This window comes from Trichosurus vulpecula, chromosome 1, assembly GCF_011100635.1.
Source record: "Trichosurus vulpecula isolate mTriVul1 chromosome 1, mTriVul1.pri, whole genome shotgun sequence".
NCBI lineage: Eukaryota > Metazoa > Chordata > Mammalia > Diprotodontia > Phalangeridae > Trichosurus > Trichosurus vulpecula.
In genome coordinates, this window is record NC_050573.1 from 178,686,350 (window position 1) to 178,703,187 (window position 16,838).

General features: G+C 38.0%; 1 protein-coding gene across 1 annotated transcript in view; it reads right to left on the reverse strand.

The window, feature by feature from the left end:
• Nucleotides 1-16,838, reverse strand: part of LOC118835453 (androgen dependent TFPI regulating protein) — a 107,302-nt gene that overhangs the window by 72,286 nt on the left and 18,178 nt on the right. Inside the window, exons 2-3 of the mRNA XM_036742640.1 lie at nt 13,610-13,744; nt 9,318-9,419 (exon numbers count right to left, since the gene is read on the reverse strand). Coding sequence (XP_036598535.1) covers nt 9,318-9,419; nt 13,610-13,744 — 237 coding nt within the window. The remainder of the gene's footprint in view (nt 1-9,317; nt 9,420-13,609; nt 13,745-16,838) is intronic.

The window sequence follows — 16,838 nt, forward strand, 5'->3', positions numbered from 1 at the left end:
CATACATACATACATAGAGAGATAGATATGTATCTCTATCCATCTATCTATCTATCTATCTAGTCAGGGAGACAATTTAGGAGGTCATTAGAGTAGATTACATGTGAGGTAAGATGGGACTGACTCACCATGGTGGGAATGAGACTGGAATGTTTTAGTGAGTTTTGGGCTAATACTCGGTAGAATTTGTTTTAAGGAAAAACAAGAATAAAACTGTGGAATTTATATGGAAACAACAATTAGACCTTTATCATTCTTTCCCTAGAGGGTGATAGATTTATAGCTTTAGTGCTAGGGAAGAAGGTGAATTCCCTGATTACAGAAAGAAAATAATGGGCCTTGTAATTTGCAGTTTTAATTTATCTAGTACTTAAGAACTGCCTATTATGAGCTCTTTCCTTTATCACAAAAAGAGAAAAGCTTGTTTAAATCAGGGAGCACTTAAAAGCAAGTAAAATTTAATTCAGAAAAAATGTTTTGGTCTTACCACTAATTTCTCCTGTAAATGATATAAGAGAACAATTGTTTAGGTAAACTAGAAGCAAAGTCATCAAAAGAAATTGGACAAGACCTTATGTTTGCAAGTTCTTAAGAACCCCAAAAGCAACAATATTGCAATGAACCAGTATATGAAAAATTTTTGTGCCAAATTATAAAGAAGAAATTCAGTAGGGTGAACATTAGTTCTACAAAATAGAATATGATTGGAAAATTCAAGGAATTGAGCAAATAGAAGGAAGTAAGGGAAGTGTCGATCAAAGTATGAAAGAAACAAGACAGGTGTAGTTTTGAAAAAAAAGAAAGAGAACAGAAAAGAAAATTTAAGCAAGTAGAGAGGAGAGGAGAATGGGTGGAAAGTAAAAGAAGTTGTAGTCTGTTTACCCTAACTATGAATAAAGGATTTGAAGGTAAAGGGTTTGAAAGTTTGGAAAGAGTGGCTTAAGGGAGGTTTTGATCTCCTTGAGATAAGAAGAATGTAGGAAGTATCATGTAGTTATTCTTTACGAATTGGAAACTATAGTATGAAAATTTCAGCATGAAGTTCCTGGGCTCCAAAGTAGGAGGATGGGAACAAAAGACTGCCATGTAAAGCCTCTCTCTATCTCTCACCCAGAGTTAAAACTGAAAAGTCTTAGGGACAGGTGAGAGAGTGGGGGCTAAATTATGAACAGAAAGGAAATTGATTTGGATTTTTTGGGTGGTGATTTAAAAGGAAATATAAAGAAAATTATGGGGAGCTGGGAGTGTCACCACGAATCTTTGAAATTGAATTAGTTGATAACAATGGACTCTAAATTTTGACGTACTGCCAGCTAATGGCCCTGGGTGTTGGGGGGGGGGGGATTTTTTTTTTTTTTTGAAGTTTTACATGTTACAATTAGTGATTAAAAATCCATCTTTGATTTGGACAAAATTTTGTTCTGAAACTAAATAGGATAGTTGTGGTAAATTAGGACCTAATGCAAACTACATTTGCTATTTGATGTTAAGACAATCATGGCTCAGAAAGACCTGACTCAAAATCTGGCCCCAGGGATTTGTTAGCCATACGACCTTAAGCAACTTTATCTTATCTCAGTTTACAGCTCCCTGTTCTGCAATGGGAATGATGACCTACTTTCTGAGGTTGTTGTAAAAATCAAAATGATATCATGGTTGTGAAAGGCTTGGCCTGGCATACGGTAAGCACTATGTAAATGTTAACTACTGTTATCATTACTGTTATTATTTTTTTTAATTGAATATGATTATTCCATACTAAGCAACTCTATGTTGACATCTAAATATTAATATAAAATGCTAAAGGTGATAAAATGGATGGTTTTCCATGTAAGATAATTTGGAAATGTATTCCATCAAACTGGTGTCATTTGAATGACAATAAATTTTGTTTTGTATTTTAAATACGTAATACTGTGTATGTTATTTTTGTGTTTTTAAATTTTTTTGTATTGTGAATTTTGGGAAAACATTTTATTTTTTTTTTATAATTAAGATTTTTTATTTTTAGTTTACAATGCTCAGTTCCACATAATTTTGAGTTCCAGATTTTCTTCCCCCAACCCCTCTCCAAGATGGCATGGAATCCGATATATCTTCTGCATATAACTTTGCATGGAACTTATTTACAAAATAGTCAAGTTGTAAAGAAGAATTATGACCAATGGAATGAATCATGAGAAAGAAGAAACAAAACCAAAATCACCAAAAACAAACAAAAGAGAAAAAAAATCAAAGGGAAAAAAAGGAGAGCAAACAGTGTACCTCAATCTGCATTCATACTTCATAGTTCTTTCTCTAGATGTAGATAGCTCTCTCCATCATGAGTCCTTTGGAGCATCTTTAAACCTTGTATTGCTGAGAATAGCCAAGTCTATCAAGGCTAGTCATCACAGAATCCATATATCTGTGGCTGTGCATAATGTTCTCCTGGTTCTGCTCCGCTCACTCAGCATTATATCGTGTAGGTTTTTCCAGGTTGTTATGAAGTCTGTATCATCCCCATTTCTTATAGCACAATAGTATTCCATTACCTTCATATACCACAGCTTGTTCAGCCATTCCCCAATTGATGGGCAACCCCTTGATTTCCAATTCTCTGCTACTACAAAAAGAGCCACTATAAATATTTTTGTACATATGGGTCCTTTTCCCACTTGTGTGATCTCTTTGGGACATAAGCCTAGAAGTGGTATTGCTGGGTCAAAAGATATGAACATTTTTATAGCCTTTTGGGCATAGTTCCAAATTGCTCTCCAGAATGGCTGGATCAGTGCTCAACTCCACCAGCAATGTAACAGTGTTCCAATTTTCCCACATCCTCTCCAGCATTTATCATTTTCCTGTTTTGTCATTTTAGCCAATCTGACAGGAGAAATGTGTACCTAAGAGTTGTTTTGATTTGCATTTCTCTAATCAGTAGTGATTTCGAGCACATTTTCATATGCCTATAGATATCTTTAATTTCTTCCTCTGAAAATTGTCTGTTCATATCCTTTGACCATTTCTCAATTGGGGAATGACTTGTATTCCTATAAATTTGACTCAGTTCCCTGTATATTTTAGAGATGAGGCCTTTATCAGAGATACTGGTTGTAAAGATTTTCTCCCAATTTTCTGCTTCCCTCGTAATCTTTGTTGCATTGGCTTTTTTTATACAAAAATTTCAATTTAACATAATTAAAATTATCCATTTTGCATATTGTAATGCTATTTCTTGTTGTGTCATGAATTCTTTGCTTTTCCATAAATCTGATAGGTAAACTATTCCTTGCTTTCCCAAATTGCTTATAGTATCAGCCTTTGTTCCTAAATCATGAACCCATTTTGACTTTATTTTGGTATATGGTGTAAGATATTGGTCTATGTCCAGTTTCTGCCCTACCACTTTCCAATTTTCCCAGCAGTTTTTGTGAAACAGTGAATTCTTAGCCCAGAAGCTGGATTCTTTGGGTTTATCAAAGAGTAGATTGCTATAGTTGTTGACTACTGCATCTTGTGTACCTATCCTATTCCACCAATCCACAGTTCCGTTTCTTAGCCAGTACCAGGTAGTTTTGGTGACTGCTGCTTTATAGCACAGTTTAATATCTGGTACAGCTAGGCCACCTTCCCTAGCATTTCTTTTCATTTACCTAGATATTCTAGACTTCTTGTTCTTCCAGATGAATTTTGTTATTATTTTATCTAGCTCTGTAAAATAATTTTTTGGTAGTTCGATTGGTATGGCACTGAATAAATGAATTAATTTAGGTAAAATTGTCATTTTTATTACATTAGCTCAGCCTAACCATGAGCAACTGATATTTTTCCATTTATTTAGATCTGACTTTATTTGCGCGAAAAGTGTTTCATGATTATGTTGATATAAGCCCTGGGTTTGTCTTGGCAGATAGATTCCCAAATATTTTATAGTGTCTACAGTAACTTTGAATGGATTAATTTTCCCCATTGTTTAATTTCTTTTTTGAACAGGAATGTTTTCCACCTGGTTAATCCTGAGCTATGATACCCCATGAATAAATGTGGAACTTTGCTGAATGATGGGCTGTCAGATGTGACTCTTTCCTGGAATCAAATAGAGCTAAGGAAGTTTTTCCTCTGTTATGTTTTGTGAACTATGTCCTTCCTTTTATTTTTCATAGCAAATTTCTATAATCAGGGCAGGTGAATTGTAGAAGTTATAGTAGAACCGTGCCCTCCCCACTCCGGCCGTGACACCTGTTAAAATCCCTCTTCTTCATTCACTTGGCTACAAGGAAATGGCCTTTTAGCCACCTTTGGTAAATTGGCCCTCATTGCCATTTCCTTTACAATTCTGTTTAGACTTTGTATTAGTTGCTGTATTAAAGCCAGCTCCAAACTTGCACCAAAAATCCTTGTGTTAGTGTGCACTACTGACAATGACCATGTTAAGAATCTTATAGAATTGGTTTATCAATAAATGATCCATGGGAGACATGGCTCTCATTGATCAAAGGGGGGAATTGAGAAAATCAAAATTGATTCTATTTGTAATTGATTCTATACTGTATCACTGTTGACATTTTGTATGACCGCCTAGGTCATATTTCTTTGTCTTTCAATTAAGTTCAGAAGTTCAATCTTCCTCTCTAAGTTAAGTTTAAAAGTTATTTCCCTATAAATCCCTTTAATTAAAAGAAACCTGTTATCTCTATACCACTAGCTGTCATCATACAATTAGAGGAAATTTTTTGTCTAAATACCATTAGTAATTCTTGCAGGCAGACTAAATCAATCAGAATTTCCTAGCAGCAAGATGGAAGGAAAGAATGTTGTGTAGCCCCACATTCCCAATTTCTAGAAAATCATATTGTTCCCCCATGCCTATGATGCTTCTGACTCTGACAATCACATTGTCTTCCCCATCTGTGATACTGCCTTCTATTCTTTGGAGGCTCCTCTTTTTGTCTCTGAAAATGATCTGTCAGCCCTCATTTAAAGTCTTAGCTTATTGAAGAGCCTGCGACCCTGTTTACTGGCAAATTTATGCCTTGCTAATAGGTTGATTACGCTCAGAGCTTGTACCTTAGTTTGCCTTAATTTCAAATGCAACGAAGGATATTACCCATTTTGAGAAGATCATTTTGAACCACTAAGAACCTTACCTTACATATATATGATGTTTCTAGATTTACAAAGTGCTTTACTTTCCTTATCTTCATTGAAAGGAAACAAAGGAAACGAGCATTTATTAAACACCTACTGTGTACCAGGTACTGTGCTAAGCACTTTATAAACATCTCATTTGATCCTCACAACAAGCATACTAGGTGCTATAACTATCCCCATTTTACATTGCGGAAACTGGTGCAAAGAGAGGTCAAGCAATTTGCCCAGAGTCACGTAACTAAGTATCTAAGGCTAGATTTGAATGCAAGTCCTCCTGACTCCAGGCCCAGTGCTCTATTCACTCCATCATCTTTAAGCAAAAGAAAGGAATAGGTAGAATGTCAATTCTTTTAGGTCAGAGACTATTTCATTTTTGTCTTGGTATTCCCAGTTCCTAGCACTAAGCATGACAAATAGTAGGCACTTAATGAATGCATATTAAATTAAGCCTTGTTTAGTAATATGAAATTATATAAAAAGTAAAAGGCTCCCAAATGTAAGGGACCTTGAAGTCCAGATGAACGATTTTGAATTCAAACTTAATAGGCTTTTGAATAGGAGAACAACATGGTAAGAACAGTGACACACTCCCACTTTCTATTACCAAGAAGAAAAAATACAAATTTCTTCTGGCATTTAAGACACTCTGTAATCTGGGTCCCATTGAACATTTCCAGCTTTATTTTACTTGGTTCTTCTTCATATGCTCAGACAGAACTAATAGCATGTCTTTATTTTCATATTGTGCTCTCCCAACTCAAAGTATTTGTGCAGGTTCTTCTTAGCCTCTGGCATAGACTCCCTCCCTGTCTCTACCTGCTGTTTTTTTTTTTTTAACATTTAATCATAGATTATAGCACTGGAAAGGAATTTAGAAGTCATCTAGTCAAGCTCTGAGAAGTTAAGAGATATATTCAAGGTTTTCTTGGCCAATATACTGGAGTGGTCTGCCATAGAGTTCCTTGTATGTAGCTCATCCCCTTATTAGATTATAAGCTCCTTGAAGAGAACAATCATGTCATTTTTCCATCTGATGATTCCTTTCACAGCGTATTGTGCATGTTGCTCTTCAGTTGTGTCTGACTCTTTGTGATCCCTTTTGGGGTTTTCTTGGCAAAGATACTGGAGTGTTTTGCCATTTTCTTTTCCATCTTATCTGACAGATTAGGAAACTGAGGTAAAGAGGGTTAAATAATTCACCCAGGGTCACACAGCTAGTAAGAGTCTGAGGCCAGATTTGAACTCACAAAGATGAGTTTTCCTAACTCTAGGCCTGGTACTCTATCCACTGTACCACCTAGCTTTTCTGTATTATACATAGTAGATGTTTACTAAGTGTTTGTTGGATTAAAGATTTGGCAAATTACATGTGAGATCTAAAAAGAAATGGTCATTTATAACTTCAGGATGGGGAGCAGTGAGAGTGAGCTTCATAGAGGAAGCAACATTTGCACATGACCTTGACATCTCTGATTTTTAATTTCCCTAACTGAAAAACAAGGGTAGTAATAATTTTCCATATTATCTCATGGAGTAATTTTTAGGATCAGCTGAGATACTATATATTAAGCTGCTTACGTAAAGTAGTATATACAAATGAGAGGTAGATTTGAGATTAATAATAATGATACTGGATTTGTATAGTTATCTGAGGTTTACATAATGATAAATTAAAATACAGTGGTATAAGTGGCTTTTTTTAATAGTACCGAAACAAAAAAATCATATGGCTCATGAGAAAATGAAAGATATTCTGGGAATCCAGATTTCCTATTTGCTTTTGATTTTTACAAGTTCCTTGATGTCCTTAGCATCTCCAAATTTGAGTCCTCTTTATAAATGACAGCTACATACAGAAATCCATTTACAAGCACTGAGAAGCTGAGATAAGACTTTTAATGATTAGTTAGCATTTGAGCTCCAGTGATTCAGATGCCCAGATCTGTCACAGCCCATAACTTTATCCCCCCTCCCCTCCCTTGGCCTTCCCCTCTCTTCCCACTTCCTTCTATAATCTGCTTTGAATTTCAATCTGCATATAAGAGCTGGCATTAGCTGGCTTTTAGACACTGTTATATTTACAAAGCACTTTAAATACATTACCGTGTTGTAGACTTACAACAGTCCTGTGAGATAGATAGTCTAAGCATTCTGAGTCTTTGATAGAACCAACAAAAGAGATCTATATTCATCAAATTTTTCAAGTCTGAGCTAAAATCCCACCTTCTGCAAAGAGCTTTTCCATTCTTCTTTAATCTTAGCACCTTCCTTTTCAGACTACCCCCATTTTATCCTGTATATATACACAGCTATTTATGAGTTGGCTCCCCCATGACATTGTGAGTTCCTTCAAGCTAGGGACTGGTTTTATCTTCCTTTGTATCTGCTGTGCTTATCATAGTGCCTGGCAAGCTATGGGTGCTTAATAAATGCTTATTGCCTCAATGACTCATCCTTACTGTACAATAGAGAGAGACTGACAATTACGATAACTGTTTCATCCATTAAGAGGGTAAGGGCACATGAAGGACAAGACCGTCCTTATTTTATTCTCAGTGAGACAACGCTATATGATAAACAGCAGACTGGAATCAGACCACCTGTGTTTTGACTTCAGCAGCAATTTTGGAGATCAAGTCCAACACCCTCAGTTTACGTATGGAAAACTGAAGTCAAGGGAGGTCAAGTGACTTGCCCAGAGTCACACAGAGAGTAAGTGTCCGAAGCAAGATTTGAACCCAAGTGTTCCCGACCCCAAGGCCAACACTCTGTTCACTAGACTGTTGCTTTTCCTCATCTATAAAATTGGGATGAGAACACTTGCCCTACCAATCTCGCAGAGTTCTTTAGAGGAAGGTGCTTTGTATACATTTAATCACTGTACAAGATATGGCCAACCCTTCTCATCTTATAGACCTCCACTTCCTGCAAACACAATTTAAGCACCACCTTCTATACAAAGACTTTCCTGATTATCTCACCCCACCCCACCCCACCTCCACCGCCCCGCAAGCTGCTAGTGCCCTTCTACCTCAAAATACATTTATTTATTTCATATTTTTTTTTCTGAAGAGAAGAAGGGAATAAGCATTTATATAGCATCTCCTATGTGCAAGGCAGTGCAATAAATGCTTCTATCAATATTATCTCATCTGATCCTCACAACCACCCTGAGAGGTAGGTATTAGTATTATCCCCATTTTCAGCTGAAGAAACTGAGGCAAACAGATGTTAAGTGACTTGCCCAGGGCCACACAGCTAGCAAATATCTGAGGCCAAATTGGAATCTAGGTCTTCCTGATTCCAGGCGCAGCACTCTATCCATTGTACCAACAGCTGCCTCCATTACACACACACACACACACACACACACACACACATGTATACACTTACACATGTGTATGTATGTGTCTATATGTGTATAGATGTATCTACACACATATGTACATGCATGCATACATATGTATGTATGTATGTATGTGTAGGTATGTATACACGTTATCTCCCCTTGATAGAATGTCAACTCCTTGAGGGCAGTACTTTTTCATCTTTTGCCTTTCTGTCTCCATGTTTTACCAATGCGTCAGGCATAGTATAAAAGTGCTTAATTAAGAATTGTCAATTGCTTGAGATCTGTGAATTACTATCACCACCAAAAGATGCAGTCTTACAGATCTGCTGGCTTAGAAACTGCTGAGCTATCAGACACTCTGCATTTTTTTTTCAGTTTGTTGCGAGGCGGGGTTGGGGAATTGCTTCCTGTATACAAAAGCTATTACTCAGCTAAATTCCTAATCGTTTGGGATGTCATGATGGGTTCCTTGCTGAAACTGTTTCTCTTTCAGGACTGTAGTTGTCTCAACGTTTCCATGCCCTTATGGCCACATATCTTTTTAACGACTTCCTAAGCAATTTGGCAACTAGTTATGCCCCCTGATATCCTCTTAGAAGAATAGCTTCTTTAGGGAATTATAGTACCAGTACTTATTCACTTTGTACCACTGGATAAAATCTTTAAATAGCCAGGGAGGGGTGAGTAGGGGATAGGGTGGAAAGGAATGATGGAAAGAGCAGTTAGGCAACCTCTTGGAAACATAAATACTGTCACATTGGAAAATTCAGTCAATACATTATTGACTTTCAGCATTCATTCTTTTTTTCTTCCATAGCATGGAAGAACTCACCATAGCATGATTCAACCAATTTGGAATGATTCCATCCAGAGACTTAGGGTAAACCAGCTCTCGGTCATACAGAAAGAGTGTCCAGAATGACATAAACACAAACTAGAAGAAAAACATAGAAGTGATGCTTGTTAGCTTAGGTTTTTAAAAAACCAGAAAATTCTGAGATTATTCATAAAAATGAAATAGCTAAAGAAAAATAAGGATTAGATTTTTTAAAACTTTCATAAATGCTGGAAAGGTACAATGGAGGAGAGGCTTTTTTATAGTTGTATGACTTCTAGGGAGTGGTTCACTGGTCAACTTATCACCTTTTCATGTCCGTATAGGACAGGAGGAATATGCATCACTGAGATCATAGATCTAACTCCATCATTTTATAGATGAATGAAGTGATTTGTCCAAAGTCATATAGGTAGCAAACACCAAAGGCAAGATCTTGTCTTGCTTCCTGACCTCTCAACATTCTTTGATGCTGTTGTTCACTCTCTTCTCCTTGATCCATTCTTCTCTCTAGGTTTCCAGGACATCACTCTCTCCTGGTTCTCCTATCTGTCAGGCAATCCATCTCAGACTCCTTTGTTTGATCTTCATCCAGCTTATATCCTCTAGCTGTAAGTGTCCCACAGGGCTATATCTTGGACTCCCTCCTCTTCTCCCTCTCTAGTATTTCATTTTGTGATCTCATCAGCTCCCATCAACTGAATCTTCATCTCTATGCTGATGACTCTTAAATCTACCTCTCCTACTCTAATCTCTCTGCTGACCTCTGGTCTCATATCTCCAATTGCTTTTCAGACATCTTGAACTGGATGTCCAGTAGGCATCTTAAACTCAACATATCCAAAACTGAACTCATTATCTTTCCCCCTAAACCCACCTTCCCTAATACTGTCAAGGGAACCACCATCCTCCCAGTCCTAAGGGAGGCTTCAGCTTGATCTTTGTATTCCCAGAACATAGTTCAATGCCAAGGATTTTACATATAGGCATTTTATAAATACATAAATAGAAATACGGCTTAAAAAACTGCATAATTGTGGAATATCCCCTCAATGAAATTGAAGATCATTTAGTCCTGATGCCAAGGCTCCAGATACTTCATTTTCTCCAATGCCACTCCCCTGCCTCCAGTTCCCTTCCCTCCACCTAAAAGAGTTTTCCCTGACAAACCTTGGGCTTTTCAAAACTCATCACTTCCTTGGTATTTTGTCAGATTAGACCAATCAATTCTCTGAAGAGTTGCTGTCAGCTTCAATCCTTATAGGTATGTTAACTGTTGTTCTAAGTGTAAATGTCTATGTTTACTCTTTTCACTTATGCTTGGCCTGCGTCTTCTGTGGGCTTTTGGGTAGTTTTGGGGTGGGTGGGTGTTGAGAGATAACATTTACTTCCAGCATGGTGTACTAGAAAGATGGCTAGATTTGGAATCAGAGGACCTTGGTTCATAAACCAGCTCTGCCTTTTACTATCTGTATGACTTGGGACAAGCCACTTAATGTATCTGGGCCTCAACTACTCCCCCATAAAATGGGGGGGTGTTAGAGGGGTTTAGACTAGATGATCTCTAAGCCAGAGATTCCAGCTCTGAATCTCTGCTCCTATGATCCTTTGTATCTTCTTATAATTCTTCCTATTCCATTGTTCTTCACAGGGAGGTCTTTTCAATTGCATTCAATTAAATATATATTAATGAATATATTAATAAAATATTGAATGAATATAATATGTTATTATGAACAATATATTAATGAATGTGTTTGATATCATTATTTTCATTAACATATGAATACACAAACACGTCAGCTGCCTATTATGACCCAGTAAGAAGCATAGTGTAATTAATGGATAGAGATACAGAAAGACCCCAACTGAAGTTCCACCTCTGATAAATACCTAACTGCCTATGTGAACCTGAGTAAGTCGCAACTTCTCAGTGCCTCGGAAGACTAGCTATGTGCAAGAGGTATGAAGACGAAAGACAATAGCAGCTTGCATTTTACTGGAGAAGTCTCTTACGTAATATAAAACTTTCGAGCTGGGAAGACCTTAAAGATCATGTAATTCTACCCTTTGATTCAACGATGAAGAAACCAAGGCTCTGAGAAGCTCAGCCTCAATAAAGGTCACACAATTAGTTAGTGACAAAGCAAGGAACGGAATCTTAATCTAACTGATTCCCAGTCCAATACTTTTTTTTTCCCCATCATGCCATGCATATTGATGGGATAAACAAAAACATCCTCCCCTGCAGAAACCCAGCACTGATTCTCCTGTCTGGGCTAGCCTAGGAGATCATTTGGGAGTTTTATTGTCTGTAAGACTCAATTCTGGTCCCAGTGGGGATATATCATTTTATCTGTGCAAAATAGCTGGGAACTGAAACTGGTAAATTCTGGGCTTTCATTTTCTGGTTGGTTTCAGTAGGAAAGTATTTGCAGAGCTGATGTAACTGAAATCTTACAGAAGTGAGATTCAAAGCTATGGTTAGTGCTTTGTCAAAAAAAAGGTCAAAGTCAAAGATAGAAACTCAAGAGGCCCATGGAAGAAAAACGATTTGCCCAAGGTCACACTGGTAGCAAACATCAAAGGAACAACTTATTTGAACCTAGGTCTTCCCACTCTAAAACCAATGTTCTTTCTTCTTTTCCTTGCTGCCTCACACAAAGTTCTCACAACAAAATATTTACTCTCTGTGGTAGAAAAAAATCCCCAAAACAACCAAAAAAACCCCCTTCAGAAGCAAAGTGGGATCCCATCAGTTGGGGAATAGCTAAAAACAAGTGCCAAATGAACATAATGAACTACCATTGTGCAGTAAGAAATGATGACTATAAGGAATTCAAAGAAACATAGGGCAATTTATATGAACTGATGGGGAGGAAAATGAACAAAACCAAGAAAAGGAGATTAGCAGCAAATAAAAAATATAAATGGGAAGATCACTACAAGAGAGCTGAACTCAAATAACCCATGAAGATCTTAGAAAACAGATAATGAAACAAATCTCCTCCCTGACAGGAGAGGTGGGAGGTAGGGGAAGGGGACCCTGGACTGGGATGATTTATATATTGTCAAACAATATTTTGGATGCTTTTGCTTAATTGTTTTTCCTTGTCACAAGACAGGATGCAATGCGGGTTGGGGGACTGGAGAGGGCAGTGGGAGAAGTCACTTTAAATCTCTCAGCCTCAGTTTCCTCATCGGTAACATGGGAATAATAAAAGTATCTCTTGCACACGGTTGTTGTGAAGCTATAAAGAGGCAATCTTTCTGAAGTGCTTTGCAAACCTTGTCATAGACGCCTCAGCTACTTTTCCTGGAAAATAAATCATCTTTATCTCCTAGACTGATTGCCCCAGGAGACTGCCCCCGCCCCCAGCAGATACTCCCTCTGACACTCACAAAGGAGTCCTGCCCAGGTGTTATATGCACAGGCTTCAGAATCTGATTCAAAAGAATGAAAATTATGCAGGACAAGTGACCACTTGTATATTCAGGGAACTAACTCCTTCCATGTTTGGGTCTTCTGTAGTCTTTTCCATTTATTTAAATGAGGTGATTCTGGTTTCCAAATAAAAAGACTCTCAAAAATCTTGTTACTAAGGCAGCTCCATGCAGTTGGAAAATGGGGAATCCAAATAGGGGAGTCAAGAGGCCCAGGCTGTATTCCCTGTAGTCTCTATATGTATGCATATACACACACGTGTAGTACGTATGTATATTCTCTCTGCGTGTATATATATATGCACACATATACTACACAGGGTGTCCCTAAAGTTTGGACACAGGCAAAAATGCATACTTTGAAATATTTGGAATATTAATAGTCCTTAGCCCCCTGGACTTCTTTTTCTGGGCTATGCTAAAGGAGAAGGTGTACTCAGTGAAAATCACAGATGCAACACACTTGATAGAATGCATAAAGAGTGAATGTGTTGAAATTGAAGGTAATGTGGAGTTATTGCATTGAGTTCATGTGAATCTTGCAAAGCGCATCAACCTTTGCATCACAAATGATGGGAATCATAGGGAAGATGTTATTTGTTAATATTCCAATTAAAATGTTGGTGAAAATTTCATTCATTTCTTGAAAATATGCATTTTTGCTTATGTGTCCGGACTTTAGGAACCCCTGTATATAGTCTATATAGAAGCAGGCATAAATATGAATATATCCATAATGTGCTGTACACATACAAATGACAATATATCTAGATATGTCTATCTCTAGTGTCTTGGACTAAATGTTAGAAACATCTGGATTTGAACCCTGCCTCCCGTTTACTTACTGTAGACACAGGAAAAGCCAAGGTTGTGAAGAGAAGGTCTCTGGAGGCAGTTACCCACTTAATGTCTTTATTTCTCCTCATTCCTTTCAACACATCATCCAAGCAGGCAATGCCGTAGAAAATGGCCTGTAAGAGCTAAATTCATTGCAACAAATGAGGACATTTTCATTTGCCTTTAATTAATATATTCCTCACTGACGTAAAATTCTATTCCTCTGGGAATGATGTAGGAATAGGAGGAAGGAGCTGTTTTGTATTTCTAGTGAAAAGCCACTCCCAGGGAGGTAGCTTGCAGCTCAGTGGGCCCTGACCTTGCTTTACTAAAACCAATTGTATAAAGTAGTGTAGGAGATAATAATGTACACAATATTTAGTTTAATAGACAAGCTAAATAGCAAACAGTATAAAGAGTCAGCTTACAAAGAGAGCTTAATGGAATAATTTGGCCACATTGTGGTATGGGGTGTGTGTGTGTGTGTGTGTGTGTGTGTGTGTGTGTGTGTGTGTGTATCAATATCATGTTTAAATTGCTACAGAAAGGGGAAGAATGATGTTTGTGGTATAAAGAGGATTCTGGAAGGCTAGGGCAGAGCTGCGTTCTGTGTTCTTACAGTGAGTGATGTGCTCAGCCCAATATACTGCAATGAGCTAAGAGTCACAGAAGGCAGGCCTAATAAACTACTTCTCCTTGGTGGCCCCTCACTGCCTGGTAGCTAGGGAGGCTCTTGGGGAGGTGCCCATAACAGTGGCTTTGTGACCTGAAGGGACTGACTCAGTTCCCTGATTGCCTTACCAGGCAGTGATTTTGGCACTAGAGAAAGCATCTGACTCAGAGTGATTAAAGTCAGCTAGGGTGTATTGAGTGCCTGCTTGCACACCTATTATTTATCCAGCAACAAAAACAACAAAAACATGTATCTATGGATGGATAGATAGATAGATGGAGACATATGCATAGTATATATGTGTTTACGTATTATGTGCATGTATGTTTATGCACATATATGTGGATATGTATATGTGCATATGTGTAATATGCATATATACACAAACATATATACATATACACATAGAAACATATATATGTACATCCATATACACATATAAATATGTATATGTACACATACACACATGTATGTATGTATGTATCTAACTTACTATGTGTCAGGCTTTTAGTTAAGTGCTGGGGAGACAAAGTTTTCAAAAACAAAAACAGTTTCTGCTCTCAAGGAGTGTACATTCTAGTCAGGGAGATGCCATCTAAGTATCTAGGGCACATACAGGCTAAATCAGAAGTATATGAAGGCAGTCTGAAAAGGGAAGGCCTTAGCAGCTGGACAAGCAGAAGGTGGGATTTGAACTTATTCTTAAAAGAAGCCAGGGGATCCAAGTGGCTGAGGTAGGAAGAGGGGGAGCATTACCAGAACTCCTAGGCTGTGTAGGAAATACAAAGCATAAGTCCCTCACCAGATTGTTATTTTTGTCCTTTCCGAAGGAGCTTACAGTTATCACAACTTTCCCCGTCATTGTTTCCATGTGTCGGGGGTTGGCATAAGAAATTAAGTGGCAATTTTTAGATAGTTTTGTGGAAGTTGCAGATGACATGCAAAGGCCAGCAGACAACACAGAGCCTGTGACCGAATATTAACCCAAATTTTACAGTAAGGTTCTGTAAATAATCCATAAAAAGAAAAGGAAAAATTCAGACTTCTCTGGTTTGAAGGGAGGGTCAAAAAATTTTACACTGATTTTCCAGGTTGCAGGAGCACCGCACTCCTAACCCCCATGATGTGGAAGGGATAACTGTAAAATGTTTTATTTATTGGTGTTTTTTTCTCTTTAAATAATTCTTTTAGGATATTAGAGTGGCAAGAACAGGTTCATTCCAGGTGAATCAGGCATTCCAACCTCCTTGACACCATATTGAGATTCTAGCCTAGGCACAGCTTCATTTGTCCAATGCAAATGATGGCACGATGGAAAGAGTCCTAATTTTGGAGTCGGAGGACCTGAATTCAAATTCTGATTTTACTGGCATTGGGAAAAATCATTAAAAGCCTTTGGGCCTCAGTTTTCCTCATCTAAAAATGTAAGGGTTGGTTATGGGGCAACTAGGTGGCTCGGGGAGTAATAGAGTGCTGTGCCTAGAATCAGGACGACTTGAGTTCAAATCTGCCTTAGATATTTACTAGCTTTGTGACCCTTTGCAAGTCACTCAGCCTCTCTTTGCTTCAGTTTCCTCATGTGTAAAATGGGCAAAATCATCACACCTACTCCCCAGGGTCATTGTGAGGATCAAATGAAATAATAATTGTAAAGTGAATATTCAATCATGTAGTTGTATCAGACTCTGTATGACCCCATGGACCATACTATACATGAGATTTTCTTGGCAAAGAGACTGAAGTGGTTTGCCATTTCCTTCTGCAGTGGATTAAGGCAAATAGAGGTTAAGTGACTTGCCCAGGGTCACACAGCTAAGACGTATCTGAGGTCAAATTTGAACTCAGGTCTTCCTGACTCTAGGAACAGCACTCTATCCCTTGCACCACCTAGTATATATAATATACTAGATGTATTATAATTAGTCTGAGCCATATCAGGGTAGATTCTAGAGCATTTTCCCTGCCTTTCACTTCAGGTTTCAGAGGTAAAGTTGTGGAGACGGACTAAAACCCAGTGGAGTTTCATAATCTGGGAAGCAAGAAAACTTTAAAGCTCAGCTTGCATTCTTTGCTCCTTTGTTTTCTTGCGATGAAGAGAGGCACCCCAAGTTTCTGTGGTGCCCCCTAACGAAGCAGGGAGCACCTACACATATCTAAACTCAGTTTTGCCAGGAACCTGAATGCTTATGAACAAGTCTTCATTTCTGTCAACCTGTGACCCAGACAGGCCTGTGGGATGAGAAAATTGTGGCCAACATGAATTGGGGCTTGCTTTTACTGTTTGAGGAACTGAAAAAGGGATTGAATGAAGATCTCAGTCTTTGATAGTGAAGCTATTACTTTGATATCATCAGGTCAGGGTTTGTTACCATTTTGATTAAATGCTTTGCTAAAGTAATGGTGGTGGGAGAAGTGACTCAATGGGAAAGAGTCTGAAGGAAGAAGGGGAGCAGCTACTGTATGAGGCAAACAAGCTGAGTGATTATTGTTTCACACACACACACACACACACACACACACACACACACACACACACACACCTGAACTGATCCAGAACCTAGCAC